We start from the raw sequence: 17364 nt of genomic DNA, 5'->3' as shown, positions 1-17364 counted from the left end.
CTCCTGCAAGCTCTGTGACCTTGTGTGGAAATACCCAAACCCTGGAAGAGTGGGTTTCCTTGTCTGTAAAAAGAGAAGATAATGGCTCCTTCCAGACAGTGGTGAGACTTGCATGAGATGATGCAAACAAAGCATTTCTTAGTAACTCTTCCACACCCAATCCTTAAATTACAATAAGAGGTAGAATTTCTACCAACAGATTGCAAAACATGTCTAGGGATTAAAGATCCTACTTCTGCAACTCCACCTATACTCCTTACTTATTTTCTTTTTTATTATTAACTAGAGGCCTGATGCATAAAAATTCGTGCAAGAGTAGGCCTTCCTTCCCCCGGCTGCCGGCACCAGCTTCCCGCTGATCCCGGCTTTGTCAGGAAGGATGTCCGGAATGACGTCTAGAAGTTATCCAGTCTCATCAGCATATTACCCTTTTATTATTATAGAGAAGATTCTAAAGCACTCCCAATGAACATCTTTTGACAATACAATGTTAATGACAATGAAAATTTAAGTAATTCAGTTCCTTAAAAAGAAAACAAAAAAGGCAGAAACTATAATCACTTAAAGAAACTGAATACTAGAAAATAGATTAAATGCTTGAACAAACAGTAAAGGTCTCTTGCCATGCTTTTTAAACTCTGATAGAACATAAATCAAAAGAAATTTTCAAAGGTCTACTCTTATTTCAGGGGCACCAAAGGGAACGGATCATTTATATTAACATCTTGTGAAACAATTCTGGAACCAACCAAATTCCTGGATCTAACTTTAAGTGAAGGTATTTCCTTCCCTTTGATTGTTTCAAAATTATGTACATGAAGTAAATTTCTTCTTTGAAGTTCATAGCCCATTGAGTATTAAATACCAATCAAAACCAGTGGCAGCTAAGTCTAAATAACACCATCAAACTCCTAACATAAATTATATCATGCATGCCCATTGCATGTCTGTTCAACAAGCACCTACTTACATACATGCTTTCTGCAAGACATTAAACTGGGCGTTTCCATAAACTGAAGGTGAATGAGGTTAAGCTACCTAGGTGGCAGAGGAAATGGGGCTGCACAGAGATACAAGCAGGGTGTGGTGGTTGGAAGGCAGAGAAAGAAACAATTCGTTCTGAGAGGTGGTTAACTGAGGAAGACCTTGAAGGTGACCGAGAGAGGAGGAAAGCGTTGGAAGCTGGGAAAAGGAAGAAATAAACGCCAGGCTAAGTTTAGGCATAGAGAGCAGTCTCCGGGGGTTCCCACGCAGGCTGTAACAGAGTTTGTAAAAAGCGGATAAGTAGGGTGGCCATATAATTTAACATCCAAACCAGGATGTCTTTGAGAGTGAAAGAAGGCGCTAATAATAATTTTGTCAGGAGGAAAGGTATAAATCTGGATTGCCTGGGCAAATCAAGACACATGGATGCTTGCTTGGCTTAATGAAACTGATGGCCAACAGCCTTTGACCATTTAGCTGAGGCCATTTAGATATGTGTACAGTTGTCGGAGGCTTCAGATTTAGGAAGACACCAAAACAAATAATTCTTGAGAGCATCTTTAGAACATGTCTGGGAAATTTCTCTGGGTACCTTCTGCATATTTCAAAAGACAAAGCTTCCAGAGCAGGCATGGCAATGTTCACGATCTCCAACTCAAAAGGAGCTAAGGGAGTTTGCTCATCTCGGGTAAACTCTAAATAAGAGAAACTGGGGGGGGGGGGGGGGGGGGGAATAATAGGTACTGCTTATTGAGTTTATCATGTCCTCCACACTGCTCTGACTATTTCACTCATATCTCATTTCATCCTCACAAATGCTCTGAGGCAGGATTTTGTTCTGTTTTAGAGATGGGGCACAGATTTAAATATCCTGCCCAAAGCCACACAGAAAGGAAGAGAGGGAGCCAGACTCAGATCCACGCTCCTAACTCCACATCCTCTATTATTCCCACCGGTCTTCTGCCTCCTGACTAACCCAGACAGGTAACATGCAGGCTGAGTGCGGCTAAGACCCCAGGGTACAGCCCAGCTGAGTTTATTAGTTAGGGTGCATTTTGCCTAATTATTCCTGCCACGTGACCAAGCACTGGTGGCCAGCATGGCACCTACCCACCTGCCCTCCTCTGCCACTTGGAAATGGGCGAGTGCCAAGTGTCTAGCCTGCAAGCTGGACCATTCGCACAATCGTCACTGGTGTTCAGTTTCATCCGCTATACACTTTGAGAACCCTGAAGCTATAGAATTATTCTGACATGAGGAAAACAGGTACTGCTGAGACTTCCCCTGGGGCTCTGACTTGAATTTGAGTCACTACTAATACTCTTATGCCAACCACAACCCTCTCAATTCATCATTATTATCAGTAGGAACACAGTTTCAGATCCTGTGGCCCACGGGAAAAAATAATTGAATATCCTCTGCTCTACAGAACCCTAACAATATAAAATAAAAAGGTAGCTAAATTAATCCAGGGGTCTGGTACATGGGTAAGTAATGACAACCAAAATTTAATAAGCAACGGAGTATCTGTTCTTGGACATACATGCATAAGACAGAGTCTGAAGAGAAAATATGAATGTTCACGCTTCATTTACATTTGCATTTAGGCTGTAAATTACATTGCCCTACTGTGTTCAATACTGATGCATGGTTAACTTAAGCTTTAAAACAAGAAAGAAAAAGGACAAAAGGACAGTCTAGTTTAGATCCCTTGCAGAGTGCACAAACAGATGCTGGGAGAGAGCATTCTAAGAAAATAGCTGAGTGGCCGAGATCAGCAATAAAAAAAAATAATAATAATTTTCTGTCAATTGTCTATTTGGATTTGATGGAAAACAACAAAGTCAAATACAACTGTAGGAAAGGCTGGGAGACTAAGAAGGAAAAAAGCAAAACGGGACAAGTATTTTTTCAGGTATGAGTATTCATATCCTCGGAGTACTTTTCAAAACTGAACTCTGAATTGTGACCGAAGCTCTCTGGGTGGCTGAGAGATGCAACCAGACTCCGGCCTTTCAACAGCTATCCTGTGTGGCCTCACGTGCATTAATACAAAGTGAAGCTGAGAGCTGCTGATTGGTCATTAGAATTTTCTGAGCTCGTCGATCCAGGCTCCTATCAATCCAGACAAATTCACTTTGTGGTCCTGTAACCGTTTGTTTAATATTTATGATAGGCCCACAAGTTTTCTGGGCATGCAGTTGTCTTTCCCCAATTATTAAAAAAAAAAATAAAAAATGTCTGAAGTCAAATGCAGATAGTATATTTGAGATCCAATTAAAAGTATAGTTACTGAGTGCTTGTTATCTGTGCAGAACTGATAAATACAGCCCAGCTTTTGCCTGCTAGGAGTCTAGTTTATTTAAACCACGGGCCAATATTATATCCATACACGCAATTTTCTTATTTTGTATAAATACGTATAATAAATTCAAAAAGCTCGCTTATTGCCCACCTTGGGGTGCTCAGCATCAAGACAGAGGGATATACAGTGGCATAAAGTAATGAAGGTGTTTCCCCTACACAGCATGATAGCAGGATAATAACAACAATGATATTAAGAAAAGTCAGAGCTGCCACCTCGGGCAAGGTCAAACCAATAGTCCAGTGAATCTGACCAGTCTGGTCAAGCAGCAACAACAGGTGATTAAACAGCTGCCTGGTTATACTATCTGTCAGCCTCTTCTGCCAGCAGAAAGAGAGATTCTTTCCCCCCCTCCAATGTTCCCTGCGTTTAAAGAGGGAAATCAAACCCAGTGTTCCAAATTGCCAAGGCTACCTTAATTCTATAGAAAATGTAAAACAGCCCGTGTAATTTGGGGGCCAGCAGAGTACAGCTGTACCCAATTGGGGTGTATCAACCAGCTCCAACACCTTGGCCGAGTGGTTAACCTCCCTGACCTCTATTTTTCTTCAGCCTACGTGATTGCTATGGGACCAAATCAGAAATTTACGTTAAGTACTTTTCAACTGTTTTGCATGCGGTAAATGTTCAATAAGTGGCAGCGGCTGTTATTACTTAATTTAAATACCAAAATAATGAATAGCTATACTTCCTACCTATTGAAAAAAAATACCTAAGATCAAAGGTTGCCATGTTCAGGGGGAGTGAGAGAGAAGACTACAAAGGGACTGGGGGATTTTTTCAGGCGATGGAACTGTTCTATATCTTGATTGTGGTGGCAATTACACAACTGTGTGTTTGCCAAATCTCAAAGAACTGAGCACCAACACAGGTGAATTTTACTTTATGCAAATCATGCCACACTTTAAAAAGTACCAACTAAAAGACTCAACTAATTTTGATTAAAATAAACAATTCGAATATATAGACACTTTAACTTCATTTATTTGGAAAATTAAAAAAAAAAAATCTAAGGCCTAAAATGCTACTTCATATTTTTAGAACAAACTCCCAACTTAAAGGATTCAGCTACTTGTAAAAAATGGATGTTATCTGAACAATTAACCAAATTAACTGTTTCAAAATAAAGTGGGCATTGTAGTGAATGGTGTGATGAGATGAAATATTGAAAGAGAAAATGAAAGTGGTGTTTTCGTTTACTAGATTACTTAAGAAGACAAACAGAATGGCTCCTTCCCTAAAAATCTAGTCATGGGCCTTTGTAAATCATCGAAAAGGTGTAACACCTTTTCAATAAGCTACAGAAAAGTAGAAAAGCACGATGACAAGGTCCATGATTTATTGATCGTCTCACGGCTCTGTAAAAGGTTCCACAAGGCTGCTTACTCTGAATTTTCATCAACACGGCTACCAAAACCAAGGAGCTCTTTTTGGATAAGATCTGTGCATCTACTTTGGCAGAAATGTAGTTTGACAACAATCTCTTACTCAACACCACATTCACAAGCCAGACGGAGTTCAAAAGAATTGGTTTTAAGGGAAGATTCTAGTTCTGGGCCCACAATGTATTTCTGTGCATGTCCTGCGCCTCAGCAACAGGCAGTCCTCTTGCCCACTGCATATCACTTTTAGGCTGTTGGTTCTCCCTTTGATTTGAGGATCCCCACCTGGAAGGGCTGTCAAGGGTGCAATGAAGATGGACGCTAGGAAACACGCATAGCTCACAAGCTGGACGTTTCAGCTAGTGCAACCCGGTAAATTCTGGTCTCTGTTCCTTAGCTACCATTTATTCCTACCATTTTCTCACGCCTCCTGCCCCCCCCCCCCCCAATTATCACCTTGCTTAGTAATTACTTCTGTCTCTACTATTCTATCACCTGACTGCATTCATCCTTCTATTCAAAGGAACAAGAAAACCCAGGAAGGATGTCGCTATTGCCTTTTTACATGGACATTCGCTAAGCTTTTTATTATTTTTTTAACGAAAGTGAAATACGTCTGCCATTCATGTGACAAAAATGTGTGTGCATTATTCATTGCTTTATAAAAGCTGATGTTAAAGTAAAAGATCTCTATTTCTGCTAGTATGCTGTCTTGATGCTATTATGTTTTTAGAAGATACCACACTAAAAAGCTTGATTCTTCAAGATACCAATTCAAGGGGAAACGTAACAACTAGTTACCTACTTAATTAAAGCATAATTCTTTCCTAAATTCAGGCTTGATCAGCTTCAAACAGGATTTCCATAGTTTTAAGGGGTGTTTAAGAAAAATGCAAGGTGAAAATAGATGCAAGAAAAAGGAGTCAATCGAGTCATCGTAGGAGGTACAAGTCAATGAATAAAATATGAGACAAGTAAATGCAAAATAACCCATTTTAGAAATTAAGAGAACTTAACAGAAAAAAAAACCTGTACTTCCTTATCATCCCTCCATTTACTCAGGATGCAATCTAGTGAGGCCTTACTATATTCCTGTCAATGTGTATCTAGGAATTCAATTGTGAACAAGAAGCCAAACTGCCTTCATTAGCAAGAAGAAAAATGACAAAGAAATCTTTGAAACTTTCACATTTCAAAACCCAGGGACTTCTTCATAATTAATCATTTTCCCATGTTCTTCTAGACCCTTCAATGAAGAAATGACATCTACTGATGAGTTCTCAACTCCACATGTCAGAAATATTTGGCAAACCGTCCTTCCCAATCCCCCCCAAAATGTAAAATTAAAACACCTACTATTTTAATTAAGTTACACTACGAATTCCCACTATAAACACCAGTCAAGTTTGAATTATTTTTAAATATAAAAACATGTCCCTCCAGAGAATTGAGGGTGAGGAGTTTAAATTAAGTTGGCTGGTATCTCTCTGGAATTCCCCCCCTCAAATTTCATTAATACCACAGTGCAAAATAACCACAAATCTCTGGTCACCAATAAAATAAAATTAAAAAAACAGATATGACACATAACTCTGACAATAGGATTGGTTATCATGCACAGTTGAAAGCAACTTACATGGAAACATAAGGTACAGAGTAAAGGAAAATATGAGTCACTAAAAGCTAGGTATGCACAAAATATATATTTTACTGTCCTTAGTTAAACTGGAAACGCCTGGTGCAGATACTGAGTACACCTGAGCTTTAAGCCCTCCAATGGTGCCCTTGCCCAGACATAAACTGTGCAAACAGATGACAAAGCAAAAAGCAGTTTCACAACTGCCTGTTACACAGAGTAGTAGCAAGGAGGTATATTTCACTTAGATTACTGCATGAGTTGATAACACCATCTTACATTGTACTTAGAAGTTTCTGCAGGTCCAGTTACATGTCAAATACCACCAGTGCCAACGCTTTCCACTATGGCCCATTCTGTCCTCCTCCCCACCAGTCACCAGCCATGGGCAGGGGGGTGCAGCCCTCTCACTGTGCTTTGAGGCTGCTCGCTGTCCTGGTAACCCCTGGCTTTTCAGCAAACAACATTTCCTTATTTGCTCCAAACTTGAGTAAAAAGAGCTGGTCTTACCTAAGGCTCTGCTCTTCTTAGCTCATCAACTTTTTTTCCCCCCTCACTTCACGTCACAAGAAATATTTTTACACTGCAGACCAAAATGTAATATAAGAAGGAAGCCACCACAGACTCAGGAGTTCCTAATATTACGTCTGGGGCTTAAAATACACAAGACCATCGCTGACTGTTTCTGCTAAACACCACAATGCAAGCGATACCAAAAACCGAAGCAAACTGCCCTAAAGAACTTCCACAGAACTGAATAAAGGCCAGCCTACTGCAGCAAGAAAGAAGACTAAAACCGTGCAGAACTATAATCTCCCGGAGCTTTTGAGCCGGAGAAGGCGGAAATCTGCATAGAGGTTCAGAACCAATGTGTCTCCCTGTGACTGAGCCATCAGAGAGACTTTGCAGCCTTCAGCTATGACCGTTTGCAAAAGGCAACTACACACAGGTCAGAAGAAACCTATTCAACAATCTGCTCAACCGCCTATGGGTTTGTTTGGTTTTTTTTTTTTAAGAAACGTCTTCACAGAATCACTAACTAGAACCACCAATAGAAACCATGCAGGGAGTCTGTCACCAGCCAAGGCTATCTACCACAGGGGAACATGTCCTGCCCTGCCAGGTCCAGGCCATGATCCCAGGCCAATCCCGGGAGAGGTGACAGTCCCAAGTTCAACCAGGAATGCCTGAGCACAGCTCCCCCTGCACATGAAGGGAAAACCTCGCCAATTTCCCCCAAATGCAATTTGCATCTGATCCCAGCTCCACCATCCCGAGCACCCGGTGCATCGGCGGCTCCCGTTAGCCGCGGGCTCCCCTAACCACCCCTTCCTCCCAGCACCGCTCCCCTCTCGGAGGAGAAACGGGGACCCCAAGGACGGTGGGCGACGGGCGCCCCTGTCTCCCCCACCACCTACCTTGATGATGCTGCTCCGGCGGGGCAGGCCGCCCGGCTTGTTCTCCCGGGGGAGGGGGCAGGCGGCCGGCGCGGGGGTCGGGGCGAGCGCGCCGCCGTGGGGTCCCCTGGCGGGGCTGGCCCGCGCCTCGTCCCCGGACACGCCGAGGCTGCAGTCTCCGTTGGAAACGCCGCCGCTGTCACAGCGCGCCAGCCCGTGGCCGAGGCGCCCTCCCCCGCCGCCGCCGCCGCCGCCTTCCCCGGCGCCGGCTTTCAGGGCGCCCTTGGTGCCCAGGGCCGGGCCCGGGGAGCTGGGCAGGGCCCCGCCGGCGGCGCCCCCCCGGCCACACTCCGCCATGGGCGCCCCGCGACCCGCCAGCACAAAGCCGCGTCCCCGCGTCCCCGCCGCCGCCGCCGCCGCCTCGGGCCGCCGTGCGCGGCCCCTCCTCCTCCTCGCCGCCTCCTCCCGCCGCCGCCTCGGCCGCTTCTTCCGCTTTTTTTTTTTTTTTTTTTTTTAAATTAGCTGCGATGTTTGTTTGGAGCTCGCCTCGCGCGCGATGTCAGTCGTGGCGGCGGGACACGGCGGCAGGGCTCCTGCGGGGAAAGAAGAGGGAGACGCGAGTGAGCCGGCACCTGGGGAGGAGAGCGCGCCCCGCACACGCGCCGCCGCGGGCGCCAAAAATAACCGCGCGGGCCGGGCGCCCACCCCGGCTCCGGGCACCCGTCCCGGGGTAACGGGGCGCCCCGCGCCGGGGCTCCGGCGCCTCCTCCGGGGGCTCAGCGCACCCAGCCCGGCGGCCGGAGCGCCCACCACGCGGGAGCCAGGCGCCCCGCCCCGGCCCGGAGCGCCCACCTCGGGCTCGATGCAAAGGGGGAGCCGCGGGCGACCCGAGGCGACCCGGCCACGCGGACGCGCCTCCTGCGGTCCCGCCGCCTCGTCTCCCCGGATCCCAACTCCCCAACGGCCGCCGCGCGCCGGCCCGGCCACGGCCCTCCGGGTCCCGCCGGGGCCTGAAGCGCCGACGGGAAGCGCAAGGCGGGCAGGGCAGCCGAGCAGTGACAGCCGGGGTGGCCGGGGTAGCCCAGACCCCCCCACCCTCCTCCTCCGGGGCGCCGCACTGCCCCCTACAGGCCGCCGGGTCCCTGCCGGTCGCCCGGACCCACCTCGAGCCTCCCGGGCTCCCGCTGGAGGTCGCCGGCGCGGTGGGGCCAGGTCATCGGGCCGCCGGGACCTCGCAGCCAAGCGGACAGCGACCGACGGGTGGCGGCGACGGGCCCTGGGCACCCCCGGCCCCACTAGAGCCGCGGCAACTGCCGATCACCCGGGCGCCCCGAGGGGCAGCGACGCGCAGGCCCCGAGGTCAGGAGCCAGGTCTAGGGTCTCCAGGGCCGCCGCGCCCACCTCCAGCCCCCGGCCCCACACGCCGGGCTCATTCCCCTCCCACCCGGCTTGGGACAAGCCGCCCGGACGTTCCCCGCTGGGCTTCCCCAGTGGGCCAGATCCAAGTCACGTGCAGAAACCAATTCTGTTCCCTTAGGCTCCCTGAACTGTAAATTGATTCAGCTGGTTTCAATGGTGCAGAGCATGGGGGGGGGGGGGGGGGGGGAGTACGAAGGCGAGAGGTGAGCTTGCTCTGGCCCTCTGAATCATCCCACAGGGATTTATCACCGAAGTCCCTCCCTCCTAGGGACCTTCCGGATCCCAGTGCCAGAGATGTGTACCCGTCCAACCTTCTGAGGGCCCCGCCCTAGGTCAGGCTCCTCTTTGGGGGGCCGGATATCACACTTGGATCACCACAGCTGGTCCCTCCTTTCTCTGGTCCTTCAGGTTAGCCCCGGCCCCAATGCTTCAGGTAGAGTAACCAGCCTAAAAATCAACCTTGATCACGTAGCTCGGGCACAAATACCTCCCTGGGAATCTTCATCCCTCCAGCCAGACAGGGCCAAACTCACTGCTTGGTACCCAAGGCCCCACCCAGCCTGGCCCCACCCACCTCTCATCTCAGGCTCTCAGGCTCCAGGCTTCAGCCCTCCAGCCCTCCTTTAGCATCCCAGCTCTTCTCTAAGGAGTGAAAGACCTGTCTAAAGCGCTCCCAGCAGGGCTGAAGGAGAAACTGATAGTCCCCTGGGGGCTGAACTTAAAGACCTTGCTTTCATTAGCATGATGTTGTAGCAAACTGCCAAGTAGCCTCTGAGGAAATGGGCTTTATATCCATGTATACATACCGGGCCCCTACCTCTGACGCAACTTCAAATACCTTGATGTTATTCTTGGGGAAGGGGGGGGGGGGCATTTTAATTCTGATATTCTGGATTCACGTTTTTGTAACCCATCAGACAGGCTTTTATCCGTCTCTTGCCAACCAGGGTCTAACATGCTCACAGAAATATCTTTACATCAACAGACAACAATGTTTTAATATTAGATTCAGTCCCATCCCCATTCCCCTAGTCTTAGTTTTAAATTATTTTTTTTGTCTTGTGATAGTTTTTGCAGAAAAATATGTTCTAATAATTCAAACCAGATTCTTAATCTACCTCGTGAATTTGTTGTCATAATATCCTCCGAGTATGCTGTGGGGGCGGGGAGAGAGGGAAGATGCTGGGCCTTTATTCCTAAAATTCTCTTACTGTGGACCTTGGAATCAAGGCCTGGAGGTATTGCTGCCTTTCCCGCATTTACCAATCACTAGGAAAATGCTGTGAGAGTCCCCTATCTTGCAACTTGTATCATGAGTTTCCCCTGGTGAGTGGAGATATAGAGAGATGTAAACCTCCAGGATGCTTTTTATAAAACCACCGTCAAATTCGCCTACTGTTTCCCCAAATGAGCACCTATCCATCTCACTCTGGACTCCCAACAGGTCAAGCCAGGGGAGAGTTCGTTGAAATCTACTTGGCATTTAAATTAAAACGTTTCCCCAAGTATCTTGGCAGACCTGCAACCAATGATGCCAGAAGCCCAAGGCCTGTGCCAGGTCCCTTTTCATCCCCCTAAGTGCTTATCTCCCACAAGCCGCTGGTCGCACGCCTGCGGATGCTATAGCTGTCCTTCCTCACACAAACAGCCAGACGGTAGGTACCATTTCTCCCATGCGGTGATGGGAAGCAGCATGTTCCTCTAACATGTGCAATTTTCAGGAGGCTTTTTAGAAGCAGCATGTTCCTCTAACATGTGCAATTTTCAGGAGGCTTTTTAATAGCTAAACTCAGATAGTTCTCACCACAAGCAGCATAGTGACTGTTCTTCCTTCTTGTTTCTCGGCAGTTACTAAGTGATTGCTTTCCATTTCTCCTGTTCCGTGAGCAGTGTCATTGAAGAAACTCTTAAGTAAATATTTTGCCAAAATTCTTGCTGAAGTGTTAAAATATCATAGTCATTCCTCAGCAAATACTATCTAATGGTTCCTTCAGACGAATTTTTCAGAGCAGGGCAATCAGAGATAGGCAAGGCATTAATAAAATGCTCATCCTGGGTAACTCCAGGGTGTTTATGCCAATTTATTATATCTATATCGTAATGGTTAGATTCTGATGAATAATTTGTTCATAATGTTTAAAGTCGATGCTGTTAAAAATCTCATTATCTCATCATAGCCAATAATACATAGCCTTTTCTCTTTTAAATTTTCTTCATATTTCAGCTTTTACTCATTGTCACCCTTCACCAAGCTGTCTTCTATTTGTGTCTTTAATTTGATGCCTAGAACAAGAGCTATTCAGGCTGCTTGTCCATAATAAACTTCCTTCACCTCCCAGGGTAACACGGACGCTGTTGACTGACTTCTTGCCGTCGTTTATGCCCTCGCAGATTATGAATTCATATCTAGTTTCCAGTTCACAGGCTCTAACGTGATGACTAAATTTTTTTCTGACTCACTGAATACTTGGCTTTCAGATTATTTTCACCCTGAATGTATTTTGACAATTTTCTTTTCCAAATCTCAATCTCATTTTATTTCCTGTATTTCTCTAAAGATTGAATCTCTGAACCTTCACATTTGACTGATCCCCATATGCTTAACGTGGGAGCTCACTAAAGCAGAAAGTAGAAGACCCAAATGCTTTAAGGAAATAATAGATCGTATCAATGTACTGGACCACAATGGCTACCCATTTGCTTCCTGAGTTAATCCAAGGTGTTAATTTTAATCTATTATGCTCCTAAAGTTTGGATTATGCTTATTCTCCTCATGATTCTCAGCGAGAAATATGCAGTGATTACCTGTCTTCCTAGGCACCAGTGAAACAAGTCAGACTCGCCAAAAGCTTTCATTTGCACATTCTGACTCTAAAAATTCTTCATGCATTTTCCTTGAATCCACCTTCTTCACGTGTACATGGCTGCCAACAAGTAAGTCACTCAGAGTTATATTGACGCTTTCCAGCCACTGAGGAAACCTGAATTCATTCAATTGTTGCTACTGGCTATTGAGTTAGGTAGCACTTTGAGGGAATCTATTAATTACTGGGGACTTGATGGAATTATTCTATCAGCAAAAGTAACAGGATGATTTGGTCGGAAAAGTACTGTCGCTTATCATGCTACTTTTGTAAACTCTCAACTATTTGATTGCATTTCTACTCTGATTTTATTACAGGAGTCATTGCACACTCAAGTGCCAATAGGATCCAGGCAAAGAATGCAGTGAGTGAAACTGGGAGGATTTGTTTCATAAGAGCAGCATGATTTACAGTTTTTCAAGTGATATATTTGTGTGTCAAATGCAGAGGGATACTCTTCCTGAGTCATCTTTGGTTTTCCAATTTTGAAAAAGCCTTGGCTATAAGAAATATTTCCTTTCCCTCTTAACGCTAAGAAAAGACAGTGTGAACATAATGATAAATGGCAACTGACACTCAGCCAAGTGTGGGGCAGTGATATGAAGTGGTAGGGAATCAGATAACCTGGTGAGGAATCTTACTGCTGCCAGAGTCATATTATTTTTCCAGAGAAGTAAAAAGAAAAAATCTGGATTATAAAATTTGCTAATATATTAGTTCTGTTAATAGAAGGACACCCAGGAAGTGAGGTCTCCATATACTGTATTATTCTACAGAAAGTCTATAGGGAAGTCTATGTTTTTCTTATCCTACTTCTTAATTGCTTAATAAGCAAAGCAGAACAGATACCTTCCAAATTTTGTGTTTATTTGGTTCTTATCTGATTTTCAAGGGCCAATTTACAGTAATGAATTTAAGAAGTCCACGTCTAATGACCATATCATTTTACACATCCCAGTGTGTGATGCATGCCTCCCAAAACGACTTCCTTTCATCTGCCCGCTACCACTTCCCTGACATCTGAAGGTCAGGAAAGCTACTGTCTAGCCAAAAATTCTACCCTTTCATCAGTCCCATCCCCAAGCCTATCTCCTTAGTAAGACCACCCCATCTCATGCTCAGTCTATCAGCTCTCAGGTTTATATTTTTTCCCCATACCCAGCCTGGGCCTCATGGCCAAGACTCAACCACATTCTCACCAGCACCCTAGACCCCTCACATCACTGTCCTTAAGATTGTGCCTACTTTGCCCATCTACAGCTTTGAATAATTTCTCTACTAGACAAAAAAACTCAAATAACGAGGCTGACTAGTCAAGTGAATGATTCCTGTGTCCAGCAGGGCCTTTGGTGCTCTTAAGCAGTATTTAACCCTTGGCTATTTGTCTCTAATTTCCATTCTCCAAACTATTCCTCTCCAAATCCAAACTCCAACTTACTCACTGCCCCTCTTCTCATCAGTAGTCCTAGGACTCTACTTCACACAGACAATAAAGCATATCAAGAAATAAACTGTTTCCCTGGCCAGCGTGGCTTGATAGTTGAGTGTCAATCTCTGAATCAGGAAGTCATGGTTCGATCCCCAGTCAGGACACATGTCCATGAGAGGGGCTTGATCCCCAGTGGGGGCCGTGTAGGGGGTGGCTGATGGATGATTCTCTCTCATCATTGATGTGTCTGTCTCTCCTTACCCCTACCACTCTGAAATTAATAAAAACATATTTTTAAAGAAATAAACTGCTTCAACTTTTTCTGCATCTTATTGATCCTTACCTCACCCACAACTCCTTCGAATCTTAAGCGAATCCAACATCAGAAAACCTCTATGAATGTCTTATATGATTATTAAACTCTTCTGTCCTGATGTGATTACTCTTTCTTTGGGGACCACAGGGTTCTGTCATCCAATTTGGATAAAAGGTAGAGTGGAGTCTTCCCTGAAGTAGTGGTCAGTCTCAACATCAGTCCTACGAGGACAAGAATAAAGAGTTCAAAAGGCAGCCTTAGATCAAAGAGAGAAGTGCTTTCCTCCTCCGGGCTGCCTTCTTGTGGGCCTGGCCTCTCAGGTCCCTAGGGGCGCTCCAGAGCAGTTAGAAGAAGAGCAGGGTCTCCAGGAGCCAGGACCGGAAGGAGCTGCCTTCATTAGAAACCCCATAAGGTGAGGCCTGTGTGCTCTAAGGATAGGGATATTTATGTGGCCAGTATATATCTCTTGTTGTTTTTATTGATTTAGAGAGAAAGAGTAAAGTAGAGGGAGAGAGAGAGAAAAACATCAATGAGAGAGAACTATTGATTGTGAGCCTCCTGCATGCCCCCCACTGGGGATTAAGCCTGCAACATGGGCATGTGCCTTGACTGGGAATCGAACTGGTGATAACCTCTTGGTGCATGAGATGACATTTCAACCAACTGAGCCATACTGGCCAGGCTCAGATGGCCATTTTATTTTATTTTATTTTATTTTTTAATGTATTTTATTGATTTTTTACAGAGAGGAAGGGAGAGAGATAGAGAGCTAGAAATGTCGATGAGAGAGAAACATCGACCAGCTGCCTCTTGCACACCCCCTACCGGGGATGTGCCTGCAACCAATGTACATGCCCTTGCCCGGAATTGAACCTGGGACCTTTCAGTCCGCAGACTGATGCTCTACCACTGAGCCAAACCGGTTTTGGCTCAGGTAGTCATTTTAAAGTTGCTCTTTACTCAAGTTGTTAGGAGAATGAAGGAGGAGTTAGGTATTCAAGCACCTCTCAGGTATACCATTGTGGGTAAAGGGATACTCGATCTGTGAAAGAAAAAGGAGCCCCATTCTCCACTGCCATAGCCAGCGAGGTTTTGGGGGCAAATACATCCCTGAGGTGTTGCCACAGGGACTGTCCCTTTCCTTTACAAACCTGGCAGAACTGGGGCAGTTCTTGCTAGTCACATTTCTTCACTTTCCTTCCACATATAAATGTATCTAGACATGGTTTGCTAAAAGATTTTTCAGTTACCAGTTTACTGTAGCTGGTTTCCTTCCTCTTCTACTGAAACTACCCTCCCAGAGGTCATGGTTGGCATCCTCATTAACAAACCCAAAGGCTACATTTTCATCATCCTCCTTGACCTTTTTGGAATATTGGATATTACTAATTCTACTTGCATCACTGAAACTCATTCCCTGCGGAGATTCTTGGCCCCATTGTGCCACAGAAATCTCAAACTAACAAGCCGTAGGTTTAATTCACCAAATATGTGCTCCATATGCCTATTCTCCTATACTCCATAATTACTTTATCAGTACTGTACCCACAAAGTAGCCTTACTGAAGACTTTGGCATCAGCCTTCATTCCCTGTACCCCTTCCTGTTCCAGCCAATGATTAAGGCATAGTTAATCTTGTAAATCAAGCTAGGAACTTCTCTCAAATCTATTCCCACCAGAATAGCCTGGATTACTGTATCATCACTTGACATGGATTATTGGATTGTTGGATTATCCTGCCTAACTCTAGTCCCTCCCTGCTTTAATGTATATCTCACACCATTAGGATTGTCCCACCAAAAAGGGAAGGGGGATCACTTCTCAACCTAAGTCTCTAACAGTTCCACTTCAGAACAACATTCATGCTCCTTAAAGACACATAACCTGGGCTCCAGCTTCCCTTCTAGCATCATCTCCTACCCAGATATGCTTCCTGCATGCCAGTCACACCTGTTTCCCTGAAAAGGTTGTGCATGCTCACCCTCATGGTATTTTCTAGAATTCCTGTCTCCCTCTTTCCTTTGCAAGAACATAGAAGCATCCTTTCTAGAAACCACAAATGTTCCCTCCTTTGATAAGCTGTGCCTGACTCCAGAAGACATAATGAGTTTCTCCTAGGCTCTTAAGGCACTTAGTAAAATTTATAAGCCTCTTCTACATATTAATTGAACTTATAAGAGTTTGACACTACACAGGATTCACCTTCAAACTTCACCAGACCAGGACCTGACATATAATAGATCCTTAATAATGTTTTTAATTTTAATTAATAAGCCTTTTTGAAAATCAATCATTGTCATAAATGCTTATAAAATGCTTTCTTATTTCATATGCTTATAAAATGCTTTCTTATTTCATAAGGCCTCTTTCTTTGGAATGCTGAATGTTTTATTTCATGCTTTCCAATTTTCTCGCTATTTTTCTTTATTATCTGATACAAATAAATTCATTCATATAGCATCTGTTAAGTATATGCATACTTTGTGGGAAAGACTATATTTGCTGCCATGGGGGACGGTGACTGGGAGTCTGACGTTGAAGAGATGTTTATTTTACATTGTGCATGCATTGCCGTTCCCATTTTGTAATTAAAAATAACAAATTAAGGGGCAATTCCAGCCCTGCCATGGGTCAGTAAAAATCCTGACTTAGCTTTTAGAGGTAGGTTGTAGTGAAACCTGACCAGACCAAAAACATCACTCCTCCAGCTTGGCCCACTGCCCATCCCTTTCTTAATTAGTTAGAAATTCCCTCAAGTAGCAATACACAAGACAAGAGGAGGACGTCTCCAGAAGGCTGCTGTTAAGATGTACAAATTACCTAGAAAAAGAAAGCTTCCCTAGATAGCTCTCAATTATGCACATTAGCAAAACATTAGCCAAATGTCACCTTGTCCCTTTTGGCAGAGACATATGGGGGCCACATGAGACAGAAGACAGGTTAATCTCATTACCCTGAAGGTGGAGGACAAGGCTCAGGACACTAGCCACCCCTCCCCACCAACACACACACACACACACACACACACACACACACACACGTGGGGGCAAGTGAATAGAGATTGAGAACCATGTGTTGTGGTTTTCATAATCTGGCTCTGTGTCTGCCTCTGGTATAGAGCAGTGGTCGGCAAACTCATTAGTCAACAGAGCCACATATCAACAGTACGACGATTGAAATTTCTTTTGAGAGCCAACATTTTTAAACTTTTAAACTTTTTCTAATGCCACTTCTTCAAAATAGACTTGCCCAGGCCGTGGTATTTTGTGAAAGATCCATACTCAAGGGGCCAAAGAGTCACATGTGGCTCAGTTTGCTGACCACGGATATGGCGTAACACCTAAGATGGGGGCTTGGGGAGGGAGTGAACTTAGGCTTTGAAGGAAGCCATGGAGGTGGCTTGCTGAACGGGGTCAGAAGGTCATTCTGGGGAAGCCAGAGAGCTCAAGCCAAGACACATCCAAGTGCCTCTCCTTGTGGAGCGAGCCTTAAATGATCTTTTGAAATCGTGATCATGTAAATAGAGGATCTTGAGCTGAAGTGGGACAAGCAGAAGAACAAGAGGAAGTAGA

The 17364-nt window shown here is 45.2% G+C and overlaps 1 protein-coding gene across 3 annotated transcripts in view; it reads right to left on the bottom strand.

Moving 5' to 3' along the window:
* PLCL2 (phospholipase C like 2) overlaps positions 1-17364 on the bottom strand; it is a 203983-nt gene that overhangs the window by 152677 nt on the left and 33942 nt on the right. The window contains exons 1-2 of one of the 3 annotated variants that reach the window (XM_084903289.1): positions 8617-8860; positions 7786-8357 (exon numbers count right to left, since the gene is read on the bottom strand). In XM_084903289.1, coding sequence (XP_084759415.1) covers positions 7786-8121 — 336 coding nt within the window. In that variant the 5' untranslated portion in view covers positions 8122-8357; positions 8617-8860. Of the gene's footprint in view, positions 1-7785; positions 8559-8616; positions 8861-17364 lie in introns of those variants that run through there. The other 2 variants (XM_084903290.1, XM_084903291.1) reach the window with 2 other exon arrangements.

Source organism: Pipistrellus hanaki (genome assembly GCF_964339955.1).
Source record: "Pipistrellus hanaki genome assembly, chromosome: 13".
Lineage (NCBI taxonomy): Eukaryota > Metazoa > Chordata > Mammalia > Chiroptera > Vespertilionidae > Pipistrellus > Pipistrellus hanaki.
Note: the sequence above shows the minus strand (reverse complement) of the source record. Positions and strands in the feature narration are given on the sequence as shown.